The 13,107-nt window shown below is 35.9% G+C and overlaps 1 protein-coding gene across 2 annotated transcripts in view; it reads left to right on the top strand.

Annotated features, from left to right (window-relative positions):
* Positions 1-13,107, top strand: part of LOC107748209 (synaptotagmin-like protein 5) — a 23,009-nt gene that overhangs the window by 1,685 nt on the left and 8,217 nt on the right. For both annotated transcript variants that reach the window (XM_016562924.1, XM_016562923.1), the window contains exons 2-9: positions 5,495-5,869; positions 6,457-6,663; positions 6,898-7,013; positions 7,780-7,888; positions 8,306-8,408; positions 8,505-8,634; positions 10,204-10,304; positions 10,519-10,596. In XM_016562924.1, coding sequence (XP_016418410.1) covers positions 5,745-5,869; positions 6,457-6,663; positions 6,898-7,013; positions 7,780-7,888; positions 8,306-8,408; positions 8,505-8,634; positions 10,204-10,304; positions 10,519-10,596 — 969 coding nt within the window. In that variant the 5' untranslated portion in view covers positions 5,495-5,744. The remainder of the gene's footprint in view (positions 1-5,494; positions 5,870-6,456; positions 6,664-6,897; positions 7,014-7,779; positions 7,889-8,305; positions 8,409-8,504; positions 8,635-10,203; positions 10,305-10,518; positions 10,597-13,107) is intronic.

Below are 13,107 nucleotides of genomic sequence, written 5' to 3'. Positions count from 1 at the left end.
ATCAGTCTGGCGAGTAAACTAAAAAATTTACTAGCCAATGGCGATTCAATTGCCAAGGTGTCCGTAGAGGGCTGCATATATGATTACTTTGAAATAGACAAGGGTCATTTTGTGATTAAAAAGTTGTTCCTCTTTGTGTTAGTTTGTGTAATATAATGTAATTTCTGACATTATAATAAACATGTACATTTGCATTATATTGACTGTTTACCACCCTGCTGTCTAGATTTTGATATTTGGTGTTGAATACTCAAAATCTCTTATCGGTCAACCACTATATACTTACTACCCAATATCCAGTTTTGTCTTGCTAGTTGCTAATCTGCATTTCATAGCTTTTTGTCCCTTTTTATTATGCTAATACAGCCTCTCTGAAAGGCATAAAACATGTATGAGTCTAATCTCCATTAAGCCAGGTGTTGTTGGTGAATGTGTCTCCATCATTAGAGGAGTAATTACTGAGCTGAGAGCTGGACTGGCAGCTTGTTGACTTGCTCTCTTGAGATTTATGCACTGAACTACATTTCCCATGGTTCTTGCAGCATGTTTGTCATCTTTAATGTTGCTTTCAGGTCTTGTTGGGATGATCGTATTTACTAGGGATGCACCGATACCGATACTGGTATCGACTGTATCTATTTGATAAATGAAGTTAACCAACTAACATTATACATACCCTTTTGGTTTCTGTACCCAATATTTAAAAAATGTACAAATGCAATAAAAATATCGGTATCGGTACTCAGTATCGGCAAGTACCAAAAATAAAAGTATCGGTATCGGGCGAGTACTGGAAAAAGTGGTATCGGTGCATCCCTAGTATTTACACATGAATGGCATAACAGTGTCTTATTTACCAGAGGGAAAAATCAGGATTGTGAGTCGTCACGATTAAAACGTGCTGAAAACTAACTTTCATGTGTTCAGCGTACTATTGATGAAAAATACAAATAAGGCTTGTCAGAAAATGCTACTCGTTTAGCCATTCATGAAGTGACAGGCTTGTGCAACTATACATTTCAGCATTAGAAAGATAAAATGCACAGATAAAGAACCAATTTCAAATCTAATGTGCATCCCGTGTTCTTTATTAGGTTGCATAGGGCGGAAACGCTTCCTGTGTTTTGTCAGTAAGTTTTTTCCCAGCCAAAATCATTTGAACTCACATCACATCGTAATGATGACTTCTGAGCTAGTAAATAGGAATTTCCCAGGAGGACCTGAAGGCAGCATTATTCCTGTCTGGTGTCTTAATATTCACTAGAGCCTGGGGTACCAATGAATTAACAGTGCTGTGGGTGTTGTTGAAATTGGTGTTGTTGTGTCTTTTTAATTAGTCCAGGTATATGGCGGTGTGGAATGGATTAGGCTATTTTATTGCTATTTAAGGATTTAGTTTTCACATGAAAATTTGAATTTGAATAGAAGAGCATTTTCTCACCCTCCTGTTATTTCAAATCCTTATGACTGGTCACAAAAGATGGAGGCAGATGCTATTAAGTTTATCACTTTCATTGAAAAAGAGCAGTGTGACCATTTATCTAAATATCTCCTTTTGTGTTCTATGGATGAAGGAAAGCAATGAAGGTTTGTAACAACATGAGGGTGAGTAAATGATGACAAAACTATTCATTTAAAGTACACTGCTGTTCAAAGGTTTGAAGTCAGCAAGATTTTTTAAAAGAAATTAATACTTTTATTCAGCAAGGATGCATTAAATTGCATTAACTTTTTATTTATAGTCTATAATCTATTTAAAATAGGCTATGTTTATTAAAATGCTGTCCTTGTTAATTTTATATTCATTAATGAAAAATGTATCATTGCTTCCACAAAAATATTATGCAGCAAAACAACATTGATAATGATAAGAAATCTTTCTTGAGCAGCAAATCAGCATATTAGAATGATTTCTGCAGAATCATGTGACACTGAAGACAGTAATGGCTGCTGAAATTTCAGATTTGCCTCACAGAAAAACATTCTAAAATATATTCACATAGATAACCGTTTTTTTTATATTTTATGATATTGTTGTTTTTACTGTATTTTTTAATCAAATAATTGCAGCCGTGGTGAGACTTATTTAAAAAAACATTAAAAGTCATACTGGCCCCTGACTTTTGAACGGTACTGTATATTGTTGAACAACATAAGAGAACTATGTGTTGGTGTATGTTTATGCAGGGCTTTGTGTACACTAATGTGTGTACTTAGGGTGGGATCCAGTGAGTTACCGCACCTTTTGTAACCCTGTAATTGTTTTTATTAAAGCAGCTCAGGAGTTTATAATGAACACACCAACCTTCAGACTCAAAAACATTCAAACGCAAACACATTCAAACTCAAACACATACTAACAACTGCCTGACAATGATGGCAGTAAGAGGGAGAAGAGATTTTTTAAATTAGTGCTGCTAGACATTGCTGGCCCATGCTGGCCTTTTCCTTAGCGGAGAAACTGAAGTTACACTTTCAGAGATCATGGAGTTTGTGTGCGCGTTTGTGTGTCCCTGTAAACAGTTCTCGCATGAGAAATTTGAATTAATTTTGCTCCACGTCTTCCTGGTGAGTCAGACACTTAATGGAACAAGAACCTCAGTTACACACAAAGGCACAAACATACACACATGCAGTTCAATTTTTGTGCTGTGACATTACAAATAATTTGTCACCTGTGTGTGACACGTACGTGTGTGGTTGTGTCACCGGCGGCAGGCACATTTCTAAGTGTAAATGATGGTGTGAAAAACAGCTTTTGAAGGTTCTGATTATGTAGGCTGGCCTGTCAGACATGGTGTATCAGATTCTGTCAGACAGACAACAGAATATAGGAAAGCGAGTCATGCCCACACACACACTGGAATGCATATTTTCTGTCCTCCCCATTTGTCACTCACTACTGATTTCAAACAAACCTGGAACGAAGATAAGATGACATACATGCAGTAACTGCTACATATTAACCCAGATCATGCACACAGACAGTGCTGGGTGTTGGATATGACCCATAAATCAGTGCTTCAAACAGGAAATTAAAGTCGTCCACAGATCTAAGCCAGTACAATGCTTAGTCTCGACGGGGCTTCCAGCAAAGACAACTGAACATGAAATTGTTATAGATCAGAGCTGGCACTTTCTAAGAATACAAATTGGTGTCCCATGATGTTTCTTTAAAGCAATAATTGCGAAATGTTCTTTAGGGAGAGAACCACTAGATATGATATACAAACTTTTATGTTTAACATAAAATCAACATAGGATGGAACCTTTTTAACCCAATCAACTCAATGGTTTTGATTGTCTTCTTGACTGTATTCAACAATTTAAAGGGTTCCTATTATGCTCTTTTACAAAGTCTTGATTTTGTTTTGGGGGTGTACTAGAACATGCTGTCATGCTTGGTGGTTCGAAAAACGCATAATTTTTTCACATAATTTACATTATTACAATACCTTTCTCCCCAGCCTGGCACAAACGGCTCGATTAGTTCCGGGTTTGATGAAGGCCCGCCTTCCGAAAAACGAAATGTGATGTGATTGGTTAGCTGTCCCAGTGCGTTGTGATTGGCGAAAAGCTTAGACGGTGTTTCAGTACAGCCCCGCCCCTTGCCAAAGCAGCAAGTTCCGTCTGCTCCATATCAATTTGAGCCGGATTCAGACCCCGAGAATATTGAACAAGAGGATCGCGCAGATCTTTGCACGCACGGATATTGCGAGACATATTAGAGAGGTAACGTTATTGGTATTGTTGTTGTTTTTTTTTTTGGCTAAATCACGTTAGGCACTGTGTGTGACCTCTTTTGAAAATCTGCTTGGGGTCCCTAAAATGCTAGGGCCGGCCCTATGTTTATTCAACGAAGTCAAAGCCTTTTGGAAAATCTATTTGTGGCGGTCAGTTTTGATATTGTGGCGGGCGCCACAAATACATCAATGTATGGGAAACACTGTAGTCTCATAATTGAAGTGTAAATTCTGCAGATTACATCATTGTCCAGTATTGTACTGTCAGCAATTTATTATAAAAATGTTTTCTTAATTGTAACATACATATTTACATAATTATTCAGGTACATGTGTAATAACTTGCGAAAACTTGAGGCTACAGCAGCACTTCTTCTTCGTCGTTGTCTTGTCTGATGCACTCAACCAAGCGTTCTAACCACGACCTCCTCATACACACTACACACTGACTAAAATTCAAAAAATGAAAAAGCATAATAGGACCCCTTTAAATCATATGGGAATGTCAAAATAATAACATACATAAGCTTATTTTATAATAATAATAATAATATTGACTGTTGATGACTGTTAACAATATTCTAATAATCCTAATAATATTATACTATTGCAATATACATTATTAATTGTAGTAATGAATATCAGCTAAACTTATGTATGTTGTTACTGACATACAATAGTTAAAAGTTAAAATAAATGAATAATTAAAAATGGTTTGTAAATATCATATTAATAGAACAAAACATATTGATAATTAACAATTTTCAGGTAACCATTTTATAGCATGATGTTTCCTCTGGTGTATTTTATCAAATTCAAAAAAAAGAAAAAAAAATAGCATGGCAGGAAGAGAAGTAAATCTCTTTTTTTCCATTTTCTTAATTTTTTTTTACACATATTATAGTGTTGAATGCATTTGCTATGCTGAATCATTCAACACTTATAACTGAGCTTGTTGTAAGAAAAAATTTCTTTAATTTACAGAATAGAATACCCATTCATGTATTTTTATTTTAATAGAATGTACAGTTTCATTATCTAATAGACTTCAAGCTCTATTATCTACCCTATTTGTGGAAAGTGTCGGCTATAAATGCAAAGGTTATAGGTTCGGTCCCAAGTATGCCTGATGTACAGTAATTACTGTCCTAATTCTATTACTCTTGTGCTCTCGAGCGAGCCACTTCACCCCAGATTGCCGCTGGCAGACTGCCACTGCAATTAGTGTATTGTCACTTTAGATAAAAACCTAAATGGTGACTTGTAGCTGTAGCTGTATCAGTTTGGCTGGGCTTTCATACTGACATCTGGACTGTCAGTCTATTCACAAAGCAGATAATAAAGATCATCATAAACCATAATATAGTCTGTAATGCTGAACCACATAAAAAGTGCTTGATTTTGCCTCTGAATTATTCTTATGTATATTTTTGGATTTCTATACATATATGTGATCCATTTCATTTAGATATTCATTATGGTTTTAATATATATATTTTTTTGCATTAAAAGAGTAATAATAGGTTTTTCATTATCATTTTTGACCATATCTCTCTGACCCTTTGGTTTCAATAGAAAAAAAAATTCTACTGGGAGCATCTTGTTTTATTTCTTAACATTTATTAAACACTTTTGACTTCAACTAGGTTATAAGGTAAATCATGATTCACTAGTTAGTTATACAATAAGTATGAGACCTAAAATACCCTGATTGATCACTGATGGTTTTTATATGGATGTTATGCTTGCAGGCATTCAGCAGGTGAAAAGGTTAACAATGCACTGACCAATAGGATCACAAGACCTGCCACAATTGTCAAGAGATGAATGATATTGTCTAAAGGTCCGGGCAGATGACCTTTATGGGGATGTGAAGATGAACTGAAGCAATCCTTCATTCTGACTGAGGATTCCAGCTGCATTCATGAAGCATAATTGTTAGTGGTTTGTGGCCAGTTTGATTGGCTGAGTCTTCCTGGTGCTCTGTGAGCAGTTCTTTAAATGGTCATGGCAAAGACAACCGATTCCCTTAATCTGTCCTTCCTCCTGGAGCACGAAAGGCAGATGATCCTGAGTGTTCTCCAGAAAGACGAGAAACTCCGCAAACGAGAGGAGAAACGCATCAGGTAGCGTCTTCAACGCACATCATTTCATCACAAGCAGTCATTTTCTTTAAATATATACACATTTTATTTATATACACATACAAACACACTCTTTTGCAAAAGTAGTTAGCTACTGTGCAAGAAAAGTAGCTAAATGCATTGAATAATTTATAATTGAATTGCACAAAAAAAATGGGTTTATGAATGAATGAGCAATTCCAATTTGGGTGCATCAAAAATAAATGATAGTAAATACAACAACAACACAAAAAACTTGAAGACTACCATAAGTAATTTAAATAACTGATTTGAACACATAATGAACTAAATATTCAGGTTAAAATGTAGTGACTCAAATCCATGACTCTTCTTTTAGAATCTGTAAATTTAAAAGGAGCATCCGAATGAACCAATTCACTAGAATGAATCACTTTCCAGGACTACATACTGTATGTCAGTGAAAGTAACATAAAAATTGCCATGTGGCGTTGAAAATGTATTTTTGAAATAGATGAACTGTGTTCAAAGCAGCAGACCTACTGTAGTTAATTTATGGGGTGAATACATTTAGTTACTCCCCAACAGTGATGCCAGTTGTGCCTCTACAGGAAACTGAAAAATGAGCTTCTGGAACTGAAGCGAGCCGGGCGGCGTAGTTCAGCGGATCAGCGTGAGTGTGCTGTATGTCTGCGTGCTCTGGGTCTCATCCTGCAGAGGGGTAATGTGTGCACCAACTGTCATCGGCGCATCTGCAACTTCTGCACTGCTACGCCTCCAGACAGCAACTGCAAATGCACCGTGTGTGCGAAGACTGCGTGAGTCACACACAACATCCATACACACTCTGGTCTGTAATGGTGAATAGATAGTAGACACCATGAAATTGAGTTTTTTGGGTTTTAGTCCATATTCTGCCCCAGCTTTTTGTTTCAATAGGAACTGTGTCAACAGTTCATAGGCTCTTTAATAGGTGAACCAATTAGGCTGTGATTGGCACTTATATAATTGGTGCTTACACAGTGTTGTCTGTGTGTGACTGGCTGATTTAGGGAGCTGAAGGTGGTTACAGGAGAATGGTTTCTGGAAGAGAGATCCAAGAGGTACCAACATGCCATCATTGCCAGCAGTGATGTAGTCAAACAGTCAATCATCAGCAGTCCTCCAGGTGAGACCAAATCAGAGTTTGTGTCAACACAGACATCCATCAAACAGTGCCTGTAAATGTTGCCATACATACACACTGTCAGCCCTGACATAATGGAAAATTTTTAATGATTTGAACTAGAATAGTTACATGTTTCAGTATATACAAAAAATATATTATCATTGTTTTTGCATGTCCAGTTTCACAGCAGCTTTGTCAATAAAAAGTAGAATCCTGATCAGGTTTTGCATTGATTAATGGTCATTTATAGTGAATAATATTTTATGAAAAAATATTTTTGACGGATGGAATCATTGACCAAAACAGTGCCGTTTAATTAGTGCTTCTCCAATGATGTGATTTACTCACCCTAAAGCTATCCAAGAGCTTTGCTTTGTTGAGTTTATTTCTCTATCAGAACAGATTTGGAGAAATTAAGCATTGCATCTCATTCTCACCAATGTATCCTCTGCAGTGAATGGGTGCCATCAAAATGAGAGTCCGAACAGATGATAAAAGCATCACAATAATCCACATGTAATCCACACGACTCGTCCACCATTTAGCAACTTGTGAAGTGAAAAGCTGTGTGTTGTTATAAACAAATCCATCAATACATTTTTAATTTATATCCTCTATCCATAATATTGTTTTCTCTGTTTTGTTTCTCACATTTTTTGACAATTTTTAGATGAAATTCCCACAATAAAAGTGAATTGATTGTTTTTAGCTTAAATGGCTTTGATTTGCTTACTTTTATTATGAATATCTGTTTTTGTTTATGGAGATGGAGGCTCTGCTCACAGATCATCAGAGATGGAGAGATCATCCACGCCACAGTCTGAGAGATCAGCTACGCCCCAATCCCAGAAAAGCACAGGGAAGAACAGGAAAGGGTGAGGGGCATCATTTACAGTCCATTGAGTTGGCTATGCTTGAAATCACTTACTGTGATACGGTTCTTGCAGTTAATAGTATTTGTGCTTTTATGCTTTCTTCTGTATGCATTTGCTAAAATGTAACACTGTAAACGCTGTATCCCATAATGCAATGCACTTAACCATTTACAATATGACAAATGAGCCAGGAGTAATAAAAACCATGATTTTGAACATGCAGTATACTTAGTGAGAACAATATAGCCTCCCGCTGTTTGAAATGAATCCTGTTGCATACCGTTTCACATATTAATTTGGAAAAATGGTAGGCAGTATAAACTTGAGTGCAGTAAGCTAGTGTTTCATTCTGTGCCAGCATGTGTCTGCTCATTAAGGCTGTCTGTGTTTCACTCTCATTAAGTGTCTGTGTTTTAGGAAGAGAGCGGTTGCAGTGGAATCGTCAGGGTTACCAACAGTACCCAATAACATGAGAGCACAAATGGTGAAAACACCAAACCAGACGGAGACGAGAAACAAGGTAACACATGATCGCACAATTGCATTCCTGTATACAGATTTGCGTGCATGACAGGAAAGCAGTGTTTAGTGTCTGTGTGTGTGCATGTTTATTCAGCCGGATGGGGCAGAGAGCGTGTCTAGTATACAAAGCAGTGACAGCGTTCCTGAAAAGATGGCGGATGGGCGGAGACAAATGGATTCTAGCACACCCTCTATTGCCGTATCCAGAGCCTCCCTCTCATCAGGTATCACCATGGCAACAACTTGACATATATACTATTCCTGCCAATGACACTAGTAACGACATTTGCCCTCAAAACTGTCCTTACATCAGTTCACTGTAATATTAAAAACTTGAAAAAGTCTTGAGACCACATTGAAAATGTGTGCTTCAGAATCTGATTTAAACATGGGAATAAACAGTTACATCATGCTAAATAGAAATACAGTATATGTAGAAGAAATGGAGTAAACAATAAAAAATGTCTGTGAATTTTTAAACCTATACTTGCCTCAAAAACAGAATGTTATACCCCTTGTTCTACTGTTTTTTTTTTTTTTAATATATATTTTCTTGAAAAATCAATAAAAAAGAAAGTAAAAAATAAAGCAATCAGCCCCAAGAAGCCGTGGTTTACAGTGAATTTATAACAGCTAAGGGGCATTGTTAGACACGACGCGAAGCGGAAATATACTAAAATGCTTCACGGCGCTTATTGCTTTTATAAAACGGTTATTCCATATACATAGTAAGGTTTCACAGAATAAAACCGAGCAAATAAAGTGTAATGATATAAATAAAAACAGTATTCTTCCACCAAACAATGTAGTTCCTCAGAAAGAGTTGTGGTTCCAACAAAGTGGTTGCCAAGCAACAGACAGAAGTAAACAAAGGTGTATGTTTGTAGTGTAATTTACAACAGCTTCGAACGCGGCTCAACCAATCAGAATCAAGGACCGGAATTATCCGTTTTATAATAGAGAAATATGTATGTGTAGAAATATTTAAGATTCTGTGCAATTGCTCTATTAAGATTCTGCACTTTAGGTCACTAATAAAACAAGCATTTTTAGAACAGTGATTCTCAACCTTTTTGACTCTTAAGTCCTCCCATTGTCCACAACAGTATTTAAAGACCCCATTATATTTTGAGTTGTTTGTGATTTACTGGATAATGATATTTTTTACTTCTACAGGATAAAATATTTTAGAGCTTGGCATAACTAGATAAATGTATATTTATAAAATGTATGAAACTACCTGTGAAGTTACACTATGTTATTAATTTGCATGACTTCTACAGGTCTAGAAATAACACTTTTTTTCACACTAATTAGGCTGCCTCATTTATCCAAGTTTTTCAATATAGTGAGAACCCTGTTCTTTCAAATAACATATTTTTACTTGTATTAGCATGTTTTTTTCTTATTGTCTTATTGTTTATTTGAAGTCTTCTTGAGGCCCCCTTTAGTGGGCCTCGACCCCCGGTTGAGAACCGCTGTTTTAGTCCATGTTAGCATTACTGCACAAACTGTCAGATGCTCTTGCTTCCACTGAAGCACAAGATGCTCTTTGGATCAAATCATGCTGGAGTGGAGAACATGATCATCAGGGTTTACATGAACATACTAAATCATTCTGAAATTTGTTTTAATATTTCAGTTCATCTTAAATGATGTTAATATAGTAAAAAAAAAATTTACTTTTTCAATACTGGTCTCAGAATTTTGGACTTCACTGTGTCTTTAGAAGTATTATAAAATATAAAATAGCCAGAAATTTGGTTAATCACAGCATCTTCCTCTCTTCACAGATCGCAGTCGCTCTGAGGTGGACCTCAGTAATCCTGGTGAGGGGTTCAGTGAAGACCCTCTGATTAGTCGATGCCGCTCAGTTCCAGGCCTGAACGATGTGGTAGCTTTCAGACAGTCTCTTAAACCACTTCTCACTTGCAATCATTTTTTCCTGTGTGCAGGATATGATTTCCAGACAGGGAGTTAAAATGATAAGAGACAACCTTCTGTAATGTGATTTTTCTGATATCATATCACAGAGTGAAGTGATGGTGTAAAGGAAATCAGTGCTGTTTTCAATGTAATATTCGCTGAAGGACGTGTTTGTGCTTTAGGACTCGGATGAGGACATCGATGCGGTGTTATCAGCACACTATAAAACCAACCGGAGCGTCTGCAGCGCGCAATCAGTGGTATAATGATTTGCACAGAAACACACACACAAAAACACCATAATCACAGGTGCTTTGCTGCAATTTGTGTTTGCTGGCTTTGTGCAGATGTCTGACTGAAACAAAATATGTAGCCTACTTGTTCCTCTTTCTGTGTTTTGCTTGTGTGTACTCTGTTTAGACTTTTATTTGTGTGCCTTATGGCAGGGGAACCAGAAATCCAACTCTTTACCTCCTTTTTCTGATGTTAATGTACACCATACGCTCTAAAACTTGTTCCAGCTCATGCCTTATGAATATTAGCATTTCCTCCTTCTGGCAAAATATCCAGTTACATGGGATCGCTTAATTTGTTGACTCACTTGGCAGACCCACACATGAATTTTTTATCGCCCAATCTCATATACACAATTTAGCATAGATTAAACACGCAATAACTACTGAAAGTGCATCATTGTCATATTTCTCGGTTCTTGGCCACACATACAGATGCAGGTGGTGCATTAAGATACAACAAAGAGAGATAATTCAGGCAAACAAGAAGACAAGTGGTCTCTTTCAAAACAGCTGACATAACTCGTAGCTCAGGCACAGTCTCTAATAGCTAGATGAGTCAGATGTGAAGGGTGCGGAATGAAGAGGGAACACAAGAAAAAAGCAAAAAACTAGCAACTACACACAGTCGTATTTTCACAGAATAAAGGTTCTGTCTTTATTTACTGACCCTCATGTCATTAGAAACCTACATGATGTTCTTTTGTTGAACACAAAAGGTGCCGTTTTGAAGAATGTTAATGCAGCTCTTTGACACAGTGAAAGTCAATGGCGACTGGGGTGGTCAAGCTCCACATAATGACAAAGCACCTTAAATCAGTATATACACCTTAACTCTTGTGATATATTCCAAATATAATACATTTCAGTGCGATATTTCCCTAGTGAAACATAAATATACTAAAATGTATTTTAAATACATTTATTTCATGCTAAATTTACTACAAGTACATTTTTATGTACTTAATAAAAATACCCTGCAATTGTACTTTTAGTATACTAAAATGGTATACTTTAAGTCTGCTAAATTGTTACAACTAATTTTGTACTTAATGCACTTTAATTGTGCAGAAGTAGTGCTGAAGTCCAACTACATATCTTGCATTTAAAGACTGATATTATTCAAAATTCATAAAGTCCTCATCAATAGAGACATTAGAACACACTTTAGGCTTAATACTGTATTAAGAAATGTGCATTGTACACAAGTAGTACTCCAAATAAAGTTTAATTATAATTTTTAAATCAGTAAGTCTGGAGCAATATAATCCGTGTATCATTCGGTCATTCGTTTTTTTTATTTAATATTGAAAGTAGAAAAATGAGAAAAGGGCTCCTTTTCCGTTTTTTTCTTCTTCTTTTTTTTTCCGAAAAAAAAAGCCGTGTATCATTTGGTCATTGTTTTTTTAAATTTAATATTGAAAGTAGAAAAATGAGAAAATGTTTTTTTATTATCCCTGCAATTGTACTTTTAGTATACTAAAATGGTATACTTTAAGTCTGCTAAATTGTTACAACTAATTTTGTACTTAATGCACTTTAATTGTGCAGAAGTAGTGCTGAAGTCCAACTACATATCTTGCATTTAAAGACTGATATTATTCAAAATTCATAAAGTCCTCATCAATAGAGACATTAGAACACACTTTAGGCTTAATACTGTATTAAGAAATGTGCATTGTACACAAGTAGTACTCCAAATAAAGTTTAATTATAATTTTTAAATCAGTAAGTCTGGAGCAATATAATCCGTGTATCATTCGGTCATTCGTTTTTTTTATTTAATATTGAAAGTAGAAAAATGAGAAAAGGGCTCCTTTTCCGTTTTTTTCTTCTTCTTTTTTTTTTCTTCTTTTTTTTTCCGAAAAAAAAGCCGTGTATCATTTGGTCATTGTTTTTTTTAATTTAATATTGAAAGTAGAAAAATGAGAAAATGTTTTTTTATTATTTTTTTTTTTTCCAAAAAAAAAGCCTACTCTTTTTCACACAGTTCCAATAAATTGCGATGGGTTAAATAAACTCAATACGCAGACAGACGCGAGTACAGTCAAGCGCAGACCAGTATTGAAGTGCACAGGAAATAAGCAGCAGTCATAATTAAAGCAGTTTAAATTAATATTGAGTACTGATTGATGTTCACTTGGATTTTTTCCCCATCGAGGGGAAATAACTTTATTAAGTCATTAAATAGTCGTATGGTAAAATGTATATTTTTATTTGTGTAGTGTTTGCAAATTATTTTGCGGACCCCCTATCACTTTAAGAACCGCTGGTCTCCACAGAAGAAAGCACTGTCTAGACTCTGCCCCGGTACAAGTTGTGTCGAGCTATGCATTAGTCTGTTTGTGTGATGAAAAATGATGAGATGTAGTTGCAATAAATGCATTAAGAATCCGTACAATTGCAGCAGCGGAGGACTATTATTCTGCTGCATGATACTGCGGAAGAACTGATGACGGCACGGTTTGATCTTCGGCT

Source organism: Sinocyclocheilus rhinocerous, unplaced genomic scaffold (genome assembly GCF_001515625.1).
Source record: "Sinocyclocheilus rhinocerous isolate Xijiao unplaced genomic scaffold, SAMN03320098_v1.1 scaffold5064, whole genome shotgun sequence".
NCBI lineage: Eukaryota > Metazoa > Chordata > Actinopteri > Cypriniformes > Cyprinidae > Sinocyclocheilus > Sinocyclocheilus rhinocerous.
This window is presented reverse-complemented; position numbering and strand designations above follow the sequence as displayed.